The sequence below is a fragment of the Hakea prostrata genome, chromosome 3 (genome assembly GCF_041222555.1).
Source record: "Hakea prostrata isolate BN-2017 chromosome 3, UWA_Hpros_2, whole genome shotgun sequence".
NCBI lineage: Eukaryota > Viridiplantae > Streptophyta > Magnoliopsida > Proteales > Proteaceae > Hakea > Hakea prostrata.
In genome coordinates, this window is record NC_142602.1 from 20,862,014 (window position 1) to 20,876,129 (window position 14,116).

The following is a 14,116-nucleotide window of genomic DNA, read 5'->3' on the forward strand; positions in this document are numbered from 1 at the left end:
CATAAACCACACAAATTTGAGACAAGGGAGAAGGGGGAAAAAAGAAGAAGGAGAATTTAGAGGAAGAGTTGCACTTAGTTTTCTAGCTCGATTTAAAGGATTTGGGGGGTTGGAAAGTGGGAAAGGGCCACAAATGAACTACAAATGAAGGGAGAAGAAGAACGTCCATGTGCTTAGGGTTTCTCTTATGGGATGATGGTCAGAGGTTTGATGATACCATGAAAGGGGGGGGGGGAAATGTATTGGTTGTGGGCTCTATGTGAGCTATACCGGATTTATTTATAATGTTTACATTATAAGAGTTAGAGTATGATTAATACAAGAAAAGAAAAATAGATTGAAATTAGGGTTACATGACTATTATGTATTACATGTTAGGGTTGTGCATCTTTAAGTTTGCATTTGAGGGGGATTATGATAATATGTTTGTGATGATCAAGTTTAAATAGAACTATGTTCATTATCCTTTAGACCCTCCTCATCTATTTTACCCCCTTACTCTCATGGTCTCACCTTTGGAGCTCCTCCCAACCCCACCTTTCCATCGACTTGTCCCTGTAACTTCTTGTAACCAACCTCAAATCGCTTTTTTTTTCCGTTTCGTGACAAATTATTTTTTTAGGTGGCAAATTTGAATACCAAGTTCTTTTAAAACTATTTTAGTGGATAATAAATATGCAATTAAATTTTGAAATTGTTTCCATGATCACCTATCTACTTCTATATAGTAAGTTTAGTAACCACTCAACTTACTCAAATTATTGGTCCAAATCTACCTAAGACACGTGTAACATAAAAAGTTGCTTATTAAAAATAGTAGTCCTAACCTAACTAGTGAGGATATGATCTTTGTTATCTTTATCTTAATATATGAAAAAGTAGGAATAAATTAAATATATTTTCATTGATCGATTATTGTTGATTTTAATATTTAGAGCAAATTGCACTGGCACATCAAAATGGAGGCTTTAAAGCACTGACACCCCACTTTATGTTTGAAAAATACTGACACCCCAATTCATTAAACACATTAATCCATTATGTTAGTGAAACAGTTAATCTACTGTTTATTTTTTTAATTATAAAAATAACCTTACTAAAATTTGCGGAGAAAAACAAATTAAAAAACAATGTCTTCATCAAGTAACCTTTGTAGGTGGAAGAATGTCTATTTTTGGTAAATGAAAATAAGATTTATTGGAAGGGTATAATAGTCTTTGCAATAATATAACTAATTATTCTAACAGAATATGACCTATGTGTTTTTCAAGCAAGAAAGTGGGGTGTCGTGCTTTAAAGCCTCTATTTTGGAGTGCCAATGCAATTTGCTCTAATATTATCTTTCACTTACAAGTTGCAATTATAAACTATAAGTATTTTGTAAATCTATTTATCTATATTTTAAATTTTTAGTTATTCTCTCTGGTAATTTAATCCGTATTTGAATTGCAATATGAACATGGCAAAATTAATTTTATATTGTTCCCTCATTAAATTCATTAAATTCATTAAAAAGTAGTGAGTATAAAGGCTTCAATGTAAGATTGGACGTCTAGTGGAACTATGTTGATGGGGACCAGTGTTTGCATTGATAGTTCACATGACTGATGCTTACATAGGTTGAATTCAAAAGTCTAGATATTACGGAGTAGGGGCACAAAGTCACCACTAATGCATCCAAAATTGTTAGCCAGAAAGAATGTAAGACAGGAGAGCGAGCGTTTGGTTAAAGTTAAACCGCAAAATGGACTAATCTTAAACCAATATTTTTTTTCCCAGTAAGCAAATTGGTATTAACTCAATATATAAAAAGCCGAGTGAACCAAAATTGGCCAAAAACCAAGAGGTTCCTTACTCCTTAGTCCTTACTTCCAAGGGCAGCGTTTGTTTGCAAAGGTGGGGTGGGAAATGGGGGAAAAAAATGTGGGCCCCATGTGTAGTAGGGTGATGGAATAGATAAGGAAATGAATGAATTTTGTAATAAAATGTTAATTGTAGGTCTCACTTTTTATTTTTTCACATTTTTTTCACAAAATTTCATACATTTGGTGGGGTTTTGAAAATATTTGGGGTGAAAAAGTTTGTCTCTAACTTTTCCACTCAAGCAACCAAACAAACTACACTTTTAAGATTTAAAGAAAAATTACGACAAATTTGTTTTTTTAAAAGAATTTTCCAACCCCACATTTATCCAACAATCAAATGTATCTTTTAGGTTTCGAGAACCGAGACGTTCCTGATGCGGTTTTACCATGCTCAGGTGAACCAATTCAGTTCGGCCGAACCGACCGTTTTGAATCCCTACCCGTAATATATTCGTAACGGTTCCTTTGAAATATGGTTTTTAAGAACGACTCAAGCGACGAAAACGAAGTCCCACGGCTATTTCAGTCAGCAATGTCATTTTCAAGTTCTGGACTTTGGAAACTCCAAATGTCTACAGGAACTACAAATTTACTCCAAAACTGTGTCCTGTGAATCGGAAAGCATTTCCGATGTTAGAAATCAAACTATTTTAATTTGAGCGTCTGAGGTAAGGATGAAATTTCGTTTCAGGACGTGTTTTTGACTTCATTGTATTCAATTAATTCTTTCTTGTTGAAGTATTTCTGGAAGCCCTAATCCTAGTGTTCTGCACTTCGGTTGCTTTTCAGCCTCGTTTAACCCTTGAAGATAGTGATCAACATAGCGACGAAGAAGAAGAAGAGGTAAATGAAATCCTCAATAGGTATTTCCTGCTTCTCTTTTTGCTCCAACTGGCGATGAAAGCAGGAGTACTGGCGGTCACTTTTACGATGTCTTTAGTTGTCGTGTGGAATCCGTTGACTCCAATGGCAGATCATCCGTTGGAACGGAATTTTCTGAAACTGTTCAATGTTTCAAGAATTGTTCTTGATAACTTGACTCTCTGTGTTGATAGTTGGTGGCTTGGTGCACCCCTGAGTTGATTTTACAAGTTAATAATCTTGTCAGAAATACTTACTGACATTACCTTCCCAACTTTCCAACTGCCCAAAAGCGTCGGTGGCTGCTTCCCCTGTTAACGATAATCTCTTGAGCCACCTCCGTGGGAATTCCGACTGCTTGTTTTCCAGAAATAGAAGCCTAACAGAGAAAATGTAAATGATACCACCCTCTTTCTTGATAGAGGGAAAAAAGAAAAAACAAATTGAAACTTCACCAACTGCTCCCGTTGTTGTCTTCCTTTCCAAAACTGATTCTTGTAATTTTTATTCTGTTCGTTCACGCTCTTTCCTTCGGATTTCATTCTAGTTTCCTCGGTTGAATATCATAGGTTATTGGTCCTGCTTTCCCCTTAACGTGGGGAAAGAGAAGTTTTTAGGACAGGAAATTGGTTTTTTCTTAGATTTAATGTCACACTAAGGATGTATGTGTGTTCCAGTATGTTGCAAATGACTGCTCATGTGATTTGGAATTGAATTTAGAATAATGTAATGTAATTGTAATAGTTTAAATTTAATTAATTTAATTAAAGTATGTATATAATAATACGCTTCCTGTAAAATAGGAATCTCTTTCTGGCCTTTATGGCGTATCCTGCTTTCGTGAAGTTCTTGCTCGCAGCTGCTGTTTGGTGTACTGCATATGTTGCTGTGGCAATTCTTGGGTCACTTCAATTTTTCAATGTTCTCCGCTTTACTCTGGTCTGATGATAAGGTGCACTTTGGATAGCTAACATGAGGTATGCACTGCTAGATATTGGTCCTGCTGGCAGTGGATGGCGTCTTTTTTCCCCTCTACAATTATGTATAGTTTTTCATGTTCATATAATACTTATTCTTTACTCAGTACTCTTGCTCTTTTTTTCTTTTTTCCTTTCTTTCTCATTTGAATGCATCTCTTTGTTCTGCTTCAACAGGAAATGATGCTTTAATCTCTCTCCTCTCTCTTGGGTTCATAATCTTGAACTTGAGAAAACTGGGGTATCTATCTATAGATGTTGCTTGCATGTTTTATGTATGTATTGATGGGTTATTTTGTTACTTTAAACCTATTATGGGTCTGTTTCTTTGTTCTATTGTGAGTAAATTGTTCGTTTAGCCTTTCCACCTCTGCTCTTGTGGGTTGAGAATCTTGTACTATTGTAATAAGGAGGAAGACGAGCGAAGCAAGACCCGAAAAAAAGAAAAGCCCACAAAAAAAAGAGAAAACAACACAAGCACGAGAAGGCCCGACCACCGGCCCAAAAACCCCCCCCCCCCCCCCCCCCCCCCCCCGCACCCCACCCCCCCCGGGCCCCGGCACAAAGGGACAGGGAAAAAAGGGCCGCAGCCCGGGGCCGGGGGCTTGGCAGGCCCGGGCCCGAGCGGCGGGCCCCCGCCCCCCCCGCCCCCCCCCCCCCACCCACCACCACCAGCGAACAAAAGATATGCTTTTGTTGATACACCTTCTCCAACTGTGTTTCAGTTGTTTTTTAATGGCAACAAGTTTTAGACTTTAGTATACAATATTTGTTTGTATAGCAGTATTCCAAATTAACAGAAACACAAACAGATATTTCTGACTTATGAATTCTAATTTGGAACAGCACACTGCCATACACAGGGGGGGCAAAAAAAAAAAAAAAAAAAGGGGGGAAGGGGCGCAAGACATATGTAAACCTGCTCAATACTTATTTCGGCTAAAATGAACCACGTTTGTGTTTCTGATTTATCTGCATCATCATGGCACAACTCCTCAACTAAGTTTAGAACATGGCAGTAAGATGAAACTATGAAACAATTTTGTGTTAAACTAAAAGAGATTTAAGGAAAATAAACATAAATATTTAAGTATATAAATTAAGCAGCAATTAACATCCTAGTGATGCAGCATTTCAAGATATTTAGTAGAAAGATATCCTGTTGTATCCATTATGAACCATTGATAAAAGTTCCTTCAAATAGTCTGTTCCTTTCTGTTGTGTTGCTCGCATTATATGATGCAAAAAGAAAAGGAAGAAGAAGGATCATAGGATAGTGAAGGAAACGTGAGCTAGCTTTGCTTGCCAAATTATCACGTGGAGAGAAATCATTTAAGCAAGTGAGTAAAAGTATTCAAAACCTTCTAGGGGTGACAGGAACCCCAGTTTTGGGACCATTCAGCTTATTATGTGGAGGCGTACATACGTGCTTGCCTTTATTAATGTCATTGTGTAATTTCAAAGGCAAGTCAATGATTAGGTAATGCTGAGGGAAATATGTAGCTAATTATGTGACTTTGGTATGTCGAGAATTTACAATATGATGAATATGTCAACAGACATACGAAATTAAATCAATTTTCCCTAGCATTTTATATGCCAAAAGGAGAGAAAATGTCTATAGCCAATCTCAGTATCCTTCTTGTCTAGTTTCTGGAGACATCTGTTTCTTCTGCTAGACCTGCTCTTGTCCTGACGAGGGCTCGACAGGCATGATTTATTAGTGCATTGTTACAAGATTGATTGAATATTGTTGTCAAATTTTTTATTGCTAAGAAAAAACTAGCAATAGGATTTAATTCTAGGTGGAAGTACGGAAGCTTATTAATACCTTTGCAACTGAGCCTTGTGATTTTTTGGAGGTTGGGATTAGGTGCTAATTTGAACATATTAATATGTTTGTCAATTTGTCTCTAAATTATTAAACATTCATAGGCTAGAGAGAATTCTTTTCACATGTTCCTGTGCCTTGATACTTTGTGGACTGTTTGAGACAAAAAACTTCCATGTTAGTGGTGTTTACTTGCTTGATTCACAGGTTCATAATGGTTTGCTGCTGCAGCAGCTTAATAAACATTTCCCCTTCTCCTGGATTTTATTGAAATGATTTAATCAATAATAATATCTAAAGGTTTTGGTTTCTCTTATGTGCTAGTTTCAACCGTTTCTATCCCGTCTCCTGGATTAGTTCCAATCGTTTCTATCCTCCCACTTTCAATGCTTTTGTTTCTATGGATTCTATAAAGATATCTTTGGGTAAAATTTATGGTTTCAATTAATTTTACCTTCAATTTTGGACGATCGGATCATTGGGTAACACAAACTTTAGGATTTCAGTTCTTTCTCTGTCTCCAACTCGACCCCTCCCTTGGGAGGGAAGAAGAAATTTTTATTGTTTTAGAAAAAGGGCAAAATTCTGTTCTATCTCTATCTAATTCTATGCTTCTAGTCATTATAAAGTAACCAACATTTTAGCTTATTTTGCAGTCTTTTTCCCTAGAAATCTCCCACTAAGAAAGGAAAGAGAAGGAAAAAAAAAAAAAGGATGATAATTTTTAATGTTAAAGTGGTATATTCTGTTTACATTTCGGAATTTCGTGGTTTCCATTTATGTCAATTTGTAGATGGTTGTTTGTATCAACACCATTTTTGTTCTATTCTTATTTATTAAGTATCTGAAAGAAATTTTCTGCTATTTCCCTTCTCTCATTGCATTAAGTAAATACATATGTTTCATTTTGTAGTGTCCTCTGCCTAACACTAAACTTCTGTGTTCTATGCACCTTTTACAAGTTCCAGTAGTGTACTGGCTTTGTTTCCTGTTCAGTATAATGTATTGACACAGATTGACAACTGCATACAGTGGGGAGAAGATGCTGCTGTGTAGTTGAGGGATTTTAACTGAGACAGAGGATGATGACTGGTGTGTGGTGGCTTTGAATTTTTGTTGGGCTTGAATGTGATGAGGCCATCCCAGAAAGATAATTTCAAGACTCTGCATTTGCTTAGTTTTATGGGACCTTTTCCAAAGACATCTTGGGCACCTCCATATACCTTTTCTGGACTTGCTAGTGAAAACGTAATGAATCTATATTATGCTTGCGATTGACCTCATTTCCTACATATCCATTTTATACATATAGATGATACATACACTATTGCCATCGTTGGGTGAAAGATCATTTCACATTGACTATATACACCAGTTATATGGTTACTTATGATAATAAACCTGACTTTATACCCTTCAATGTTGTGGGTCATTCTACATCATTCTTAAGGTGCCATCGAAGGAGTGGGGCTCATCTGACAAGGAAGTAGAATGACCCACAACATTCAAGGATATAATGATCAGTTCACAGCGACCTTTTAGCTGTAAGCCTTTAATGTCGTTAGCTTCGGAAGACCTAAATGTAAGATATGAATTGCTGAGAGGGAGCACCGTGTTTCTAGTGTCTGTAAGAGAGTCTACATAATTTATTTTTGAGCAACAAATTGTATAATCGTAGCTTACTTATACAGACATTTTAGTGGCAGGTTAGACTAGTTTTACAGGCGGGCTGAAGGTAGGTTAAGGAACGGGTAATCGGTATACCCAATTACAGGATCGTGGGTATAAAAAGTAGCCCTAACGTACCTATTCAAAGGTGCATCAAGGAGGAAACGGGTCACGAGATCCGGGTTCGAAATGAACAGGCGACCATACGACACCAGATCTGCGTCTCCTTGTGCAATGGCTTCCATCCCAAGCTCCCTCGTGTAGCCACCACTGCACATGAAGGTGCCATGATAAGCCTTCCTCCAAGCCTTCATCATCTTCGCTTCCTCATCTGGGCTCCCATGCCGCCCTGATTCAGTCTGTCCATAGGCCGTGTATCGTGGTTGAGTAATGTGTAGGTAAGCCAACTTGCCCATCTCACGCTGAAGCTGGTTTAGCTTTTCGATCACAGCAAGGCCCAGGTTGAAAGGATCAGAATCGGTGGCCTCAAGGTGGTCGATGGCAGGAGAGATTCGGACACCAACTTTGTCTGGGCCAATGGCTGAGACGATGGCTTGGATCACCTGCATCAAGAATTTGCATCGGTTGGTGGAGGAACCACCGTAATGGTCTGTACGATCGTTGATTCCATCCTTGAGGAATTGGTCGATAAGGTAGCCATGGGCTCCATGGATCTCAATCCCATCAAAACCTGCTTGGATAGCGTTCAAGGCGGCCTGACGATACTGTGCCACCACCTCTGGTACTTCGCTGGTGGTGAGGGCTCGTGGGGTTGGATACTTGCCATAGCTTCCGTCAGGCATAAGGATTCTCCACCTCCCTGAGATTGGTTTGTTCGTTGATGAAATTGGAGCTGTCCCTCCGGGTTGATACACTGATGAAGAAGAAGAAGAAGAAGATACAGTTATAAGCAGAAAGCCGCAACAACCATTGCTTTCAATTTCACTGATAACTCACCTTGATGCGAAGCACGGCCAACGTGCCAAAGTTGACAGAAGATGAGGCAGCCTTTGGCATGAACAGCATCGACCACCTTCTTCCATGCTTCGGTTTGCTCATCCGTGTAAATCCCCGGGACATGTGGAAATCTGGTCCCTCCTCCAATATCCATATATCTCATTAGCAATTAGTTTTCATATGCTTTACCAATTTCATGGTGGGGTTGGTGAGATTGTACGGAGTCTTAGGATTAGAGGAAGCCGGAGACACGGATGGTACCTCAATGTGAGACTGTCCCATTCAAGGGGTTTAAAGTATCTCACGATACTTTTCGATACGTCTCTCCATTGAATTACACTAAAATACATCAGCTAGAGCGATACAATACTCGATATTGAACGATACGTCTCTCAGAATCACCTGACCGATACGATACTCGATATTGATACTTTAAACATTGGTCCTATTAGGTTTTTCACCATATTTTTCTCAAAATACATCACATGTTCTTGGGTAAATATCACTTACCTCCCATTTTAGCTGGACAAATAGCACTTACACCTCCTCTAGTTGGATAATATCACTTACCTCCCCTTTTACTCTATCTGTTAACTTTTTCGGTTAAATTTAACTTTTACTGTTAAATATTTTTTTAAAACCCTAAACTACTCTTGACTATATATATATATATATTTATTTATTTATTTATTTTTATTTTAAACCCTAAATTACCATAACCACCCTAATAGTTAAAATTTTAAATTACCCTCAATTAAAATAATTGTTACAAACCAAAACATCATAGCTAAAACCCAAATTATTTTTAATTATTAAAACCCCAACATACCCTTTTTTTTTTTAATTGCATTTTTAATTTTACTTGATAGTAGTACGTGTTTTTTTAGTTTTTTAATATATATATATTTTAAAAAGGGTATGTTGGGCTTTTAAAATTAAAAATAATTTAGGTTTTAACTATGGTGTTTTGATTTTTAATAATTATTTTAATTGAGGGCAATTTAGTAGTTTAACTATTAAGGTGAATACTGTAATTTTTAGGGTTTAAAATAAAAAAATATTTTTAGCCAAGGTAGTTTTGGAGTTTAGAAAAAAATTTAACGGTAAAAGTTAAATTTAACCGAGAAAGTTAATAAACGGGAGGTGTTTGATATATTTGCTAGGTAACAGGGGAGGTAAGTGATATTATCCAACTAAGAGAGGGTGTAAGTGCTATTTGTTTAGCTAAGAGGGGAGGTAAGTGATATTTACCCAAGAACATATGATGTAGTTATTTTGAGAAGAATATAGTGAAAAAACTAATACTACATAGTCTCACATTGAGGTGAACTATCCATGTCTCCGGCTTCTTGTATATGCGCTTAGAAAATCTAAGCTATAGTTATTCATGGGGGCGAAACCCAGACTATAAAATAACTTTGACGCCCAAAGAAACATATACCCTTTACAAGCCGTGGAGGAGTTGCCTCACACCCCAAGAAAATTTATCGGATAAAAATGGATTATCTTGTGTTATGTGTTCCAACATCACATCAATAGTTGAAATTCATTTATAAATCATATCGATTAAATCATTCGATGTGATATTTAGACAGATATCACACATTCCCCCTTACATTCCCTTATAGCCGCCTTCTATAAGGGAATGGATGGTGATAATACCCGCCGGTTGTGATGGCAAAGTATGAGCCATACTGAACAAGGTAGACACTCAGAAATTATTTGGGGGAAGAACTACAGTAATAGCGGAGTATATGGTCGGTGAAATTACCCGGCTGCAGTAGGGGAGACGATGGTGCCTTCAGTGATGAGAAATCCACCAGGAGTGGCTCTCTGCTTGTAATACTCGACGTTGGCCGCTTGGGGTATCCCATTTAAAGCTCTGCATCGCGTCATCGGTGCGAGCACTATCCTGATTCACCCAAATCAAACATTAAAAACCACCACAGGTCCACATCCATCAGTGTAAGACAAATTGAAAGTGAAGAACAAAAACCGCATGAGCTTAAATAGGTAATTGTTCAGTTCTTCCTATTTTTTCTGCTTCGAATCAAAGCAAGACTCTATTTTGGTTGCCAGAGACTGAGATCGGAGTTCCGATTCTGATTTATAAAGTAGATCGAATCGCGGTCAGATTCCGAGATTGATCTGGGAGAGAGTGAGCGATGGACTGACCTGTGAGAGAGCTTGAATCTTCCCATCTTGTAGGGAGTAAAGAGGGTCGTTCCCTGCTCTGATGATTCCGCCATTTGCTCTCCTCTCCGTGCTAGCTAGAAACCAGTCTCCACTGCTCTTTTCTGACGATCCTCAAGGCAACGCGACAATCGCAGTGATCAAAATCATCAATCGTTAGTTAATAATAACTGGTATGCAATAAAGCGTGAGCATCTACAGGTACCGTTTGATGAAAATGGACGGTGGCGATAGCGTAGATGGTCCCCCACTGGCTGCTAGATATGGTTGAAGAAGGTTGCTGATTGACTTAAAGTAGAAGAGGGGGGGTCATAAGGAAAAAAATCCTCACACTATTGTGCACATATATACTAAATTACACATTGTGATTTAAAGCTTGATTTAAAGTTTAAAAAACGTCCAAAAGATTTTTATAATTTTTTTGCTTTTTCAGCTTGTTAATTGGCATATATGTGCACTGTGTACAACACAGCAAAGGATGTTTTTCCGTGGGTCATAGTGGTCAACCAGCACATCTCCCTTGAATTGGAATCCCAGAAATCCTCATTTCCCATTTATCCTCACTGTTCAAAGCAAATTTGCCAAGTTGTTTGATTGCATTGCCCATAAGCCTTGAAATTTTGCCCTTTCATTTAGAAAATTTCTATTGTTACTCATAGCTATTAACGAGCGTTTCTACTTCGAGAAATACCAGAAGCAGCGTTGGGTATTTATAGAAGCAATAACATTTTTATAGATGTTTGATAAAATTTGCTTTTAGAAGAAGAAATCGTTTCAACAAATATTTTATTGTAGTAATTGAAGATAGAGAAGATGAAGAATATGAATTATTTTCACAAAGCCATAAGCTAGGGTTTCACTGGAGATAGTGAAGATGAAGAGAACTTTAGTCATCTTGAACAAAGAAGATGAAGAGTCGAACGATCCCTATCGTTAAGGTTTAAGAAGCAACAAATGGAAAACTTCTATCGTAGTATGAGAATTTTTAGTAGTTTTCTTATGTTTAAGATGCAAAATTTTATGAGTTCTTTTCATGTTTAAGATGCCAAATTTCATGAGTATTTTTCTCTTAAACTATTCAACTTAAATATAATATGCCCAATCTTTACTTTAAGAAACAGACTAATGGCTAAAGTGTTTTTCCAAGTAAAAATTTTCATAAATTTCAATTTATATTGTAAAAATCACTAGAAACAAACAATTTTATCAAACGGTTTTCTACCACTTCTTTTGTTAGTCGAAACAAGAAATGCAAGAAGCTGTTTTCCAATAAGTTATCAAATAGGTCCTAAACTCAGATTTGCTAAAAGAACCTTCTTCTTTATATGAATAACAGGAGCCGTCCTAAAATTATTTGGTGAATGAAACCTTGATCATTATATGCTTATCAAAATTTACATTTGAAAAAAATATATATCAAATTTAACATTTGAGCCACATTACACTAAGGAAAGTCTCCAATTTTTTTTTTGGTTCAATATAAATCAACAATGTAATGCCAAATCATCTTTGTATTGTTTTGAAATTTGGAAATGGTAAGTCCTACTTTTGGTCAGACCTATGGGTTACTAGTGAATGATCTTGTTTTGCTACCTCGTGAATTTTTTGTCTCTTTGCATTCCTCAAGATCGAATTCAGGCATCTGTTGATGGTTTGATGAAAAGCTATGAGCATGATAACTCAAATTGCTTAAACTAGGTAATGTTGTTTTGTTAGGGTAGGGTTTTTCTATCATCATAAGTTCATGGCTTCTGTATGGTTTGAGGAAAGCTACGAGCTTTCAATGCTCAAACATTCTAAGTTTTTGATTCGGAATGATAGTCATAAATTTAAGTGTTTAATTTTTTGGTCGCATTCAACTCCTTGGCTTTCTTTGTAAGAATGATGTCTTGAGCTTTTTTCTGCTCTTCTGATGAAAGAAGTTTGGGTCACCTCCTCTCTCTCACCCGGGAAAAAAAAAAAGAACGGGAAATTCTTTAGCCATGTTACTTGTAAATGAGAAGAATGTAACTTTAGCCTGTCCCACATATATTTTTGGCCACTAGATGGAAATGATCACGTATGTTACACGGTTTCAATCTCATCTGACAATTACAAACACTATCATACATTCTATTTTGATCATGTACAAAATCTCTTATCTAAAAGAGTTTTTTACGTGTGGATCCCCTTAGTGGACTATAAACTAATGTTGGGTCCCCTTAGTGCAATATATTATACGTGGGTCTCAACTACATTAACGTCATTAACCAACGTTAAGTATATTCAAATATCAAACCTAAAGGGACCAAAATACCCATAATATTATTTAATACATTGTGTTATATATGTATTGGGTATCTTTTGTGAACAGTTAAAGGGTATCTCATTTCATGTATGTATTGATTACCTATTGTGAATAGCTAAAGAACATTTCAATCATAACCCAATGTATCAAATAACATAAGGGGCATTTTGGTCCATCTAGATTTGAAATTTGAATAAACTTAATGGCAACTAACGACGTTAGTGCGGTTGGAACTCACACGTAATATATTACACTAAAAAGACTTAACATTAATTTATGATCCACTAAAGAGACCCACACATAAAAAACTAATCTAAAAATATTGATATTGATGTTTTCATATAAAACGTTTATGAAAACTAGATTGATAACCCATCAAAAAACAAATTTCGGTGTTTCTTGCTTCGAGAAGGAGAAAAATCGATCAAAAACCATTTGGAAAAATTGTTTTGTTTCACATGATTTTTGCACCATCAATTTGAAGTTTATGTAAATTTTTTACTTCGAGAAACACTTCCGATGCAACAACCCTTGACATTGCATCTACTTCTTGGAGCAAAAAATTGAGTGCGGCTAGGTTTAAGGTGAAATAGTTTTAATAAGGGTATTTATGGAATTTGATACTCTAGACAAAACAATGATAAATTCCATAAATTTTTTTTACAATTTGTTGATTTTTTTTCAAGAAACAACTGTTACCAAGCACAAACATGTATGGTTTGTACTTCTAAAAGCAAATTTTATCAAATGCCTAGAAAAGCACAGAACTGTCTCGGGTTTTTTTTCGAAGAAAAACAATTGGTGAACTATTAAATGGGTCCTAGAACTATTCTTCCACATATGCGGAAGTACTCAGCAATAGAAAGGGTCTCATTAGTCAAATGCCTGGAGCAAAACCAGGCGCCACAAGGTCCCATAGTCGAGTAGGCTCTGAATTTTGAACCCTGGGGTGAAATAGTGAATGGAGGCTAGCCAAAATCACTAGTTTGTTGAAAGCTTGAAGAGGCTGGTGCCCTTAATTTCAAAACCCTCAGAAATCTTAATTATTGAGACCAGATCAATCTGATAATCCATGGTTGATTTCAATCAGATTTGATTTGAAATAATGAATGCCAAATAAGTGAAGTGGGTAAGTGGTGGAAACCAGCAGCCAATCACCTCTAGCTTCAAGTTTCTTGGCTGGGAGAGAAAGATGCCTCTGGAGAGTGGAGTCTGAACAGTGCCTAGGAACCCAGAAGCATGTAATAAGTCAGTCAAGAAGTCAAGAAGATTTATCAGGTAAAGTACCTTCAGATGCTACCCAAGACAAGCCAGGTGTCTATTTGGTATCTTAACAAGGGAACATGATCCCATTAAGGAGAAAAGCATTCATCAATCAAGATAGGGACCCCATGAAGTAAAATCAAAGTTCTGGGTTTAATAAAAGGTACCATAAAAAGGAATCCATGTGTCTGAGCCAGAAAGTGAACAGTGAAGC

The 14,116-nt window shown here is 36.8% G+C and overlaps 1 protein-coding gene and 1 long non-coding RNA gene across 2 annotated transcripts; one reads left to right on the forward strand and one right to left on the reverse strand.

Annotated features, from left to right (window-relative positions):
* The first annotated feature begins 2,472 nt into the window (after positions 1–2,472).
* On the forward strand, positions 2,473–6,911 carry LOC149021510 (uncharacterized). Its single transcript, XR_016172341.1, has 4 exons — positions 2,473–2,533; positions 2,655–2,708; positions 3,530–3,703; positions 6,567–6,911. It is a non-coding gene; the product is annotated as an uncharacterized LOC149021510 (long non-coding RNA).
* A 237-nt stretch (positions 6,912–7,148) lies between these two features.
* LOC149021511 (12-oxophytodienoate reductase 7-like) lies at positions 7,149–10,639 on the reverse strand. Its single transcript, XM_089149742.1, has 4 exons — positions 10,335–10,639; positions 9,931–10,071; positions 8,160–8,290; positions 7,149–8,076 (listed from the first exon to the last, which is right to left on the reverse strand). Exons 1-4 carry the CDS (start codon positions 10,406–10,408, stop codon positions 7,253–7,255), a joined length of 1,170 nt encoding a protein of 389 aa, XP_089005868.1. The 5' UTR covers positions 10,409–10,639; the 3' UTR covers positions 7,149–7,252.
* Between the last annotated feature and the right edge of the window lie 3,477 nt (positions 10,640–14,116).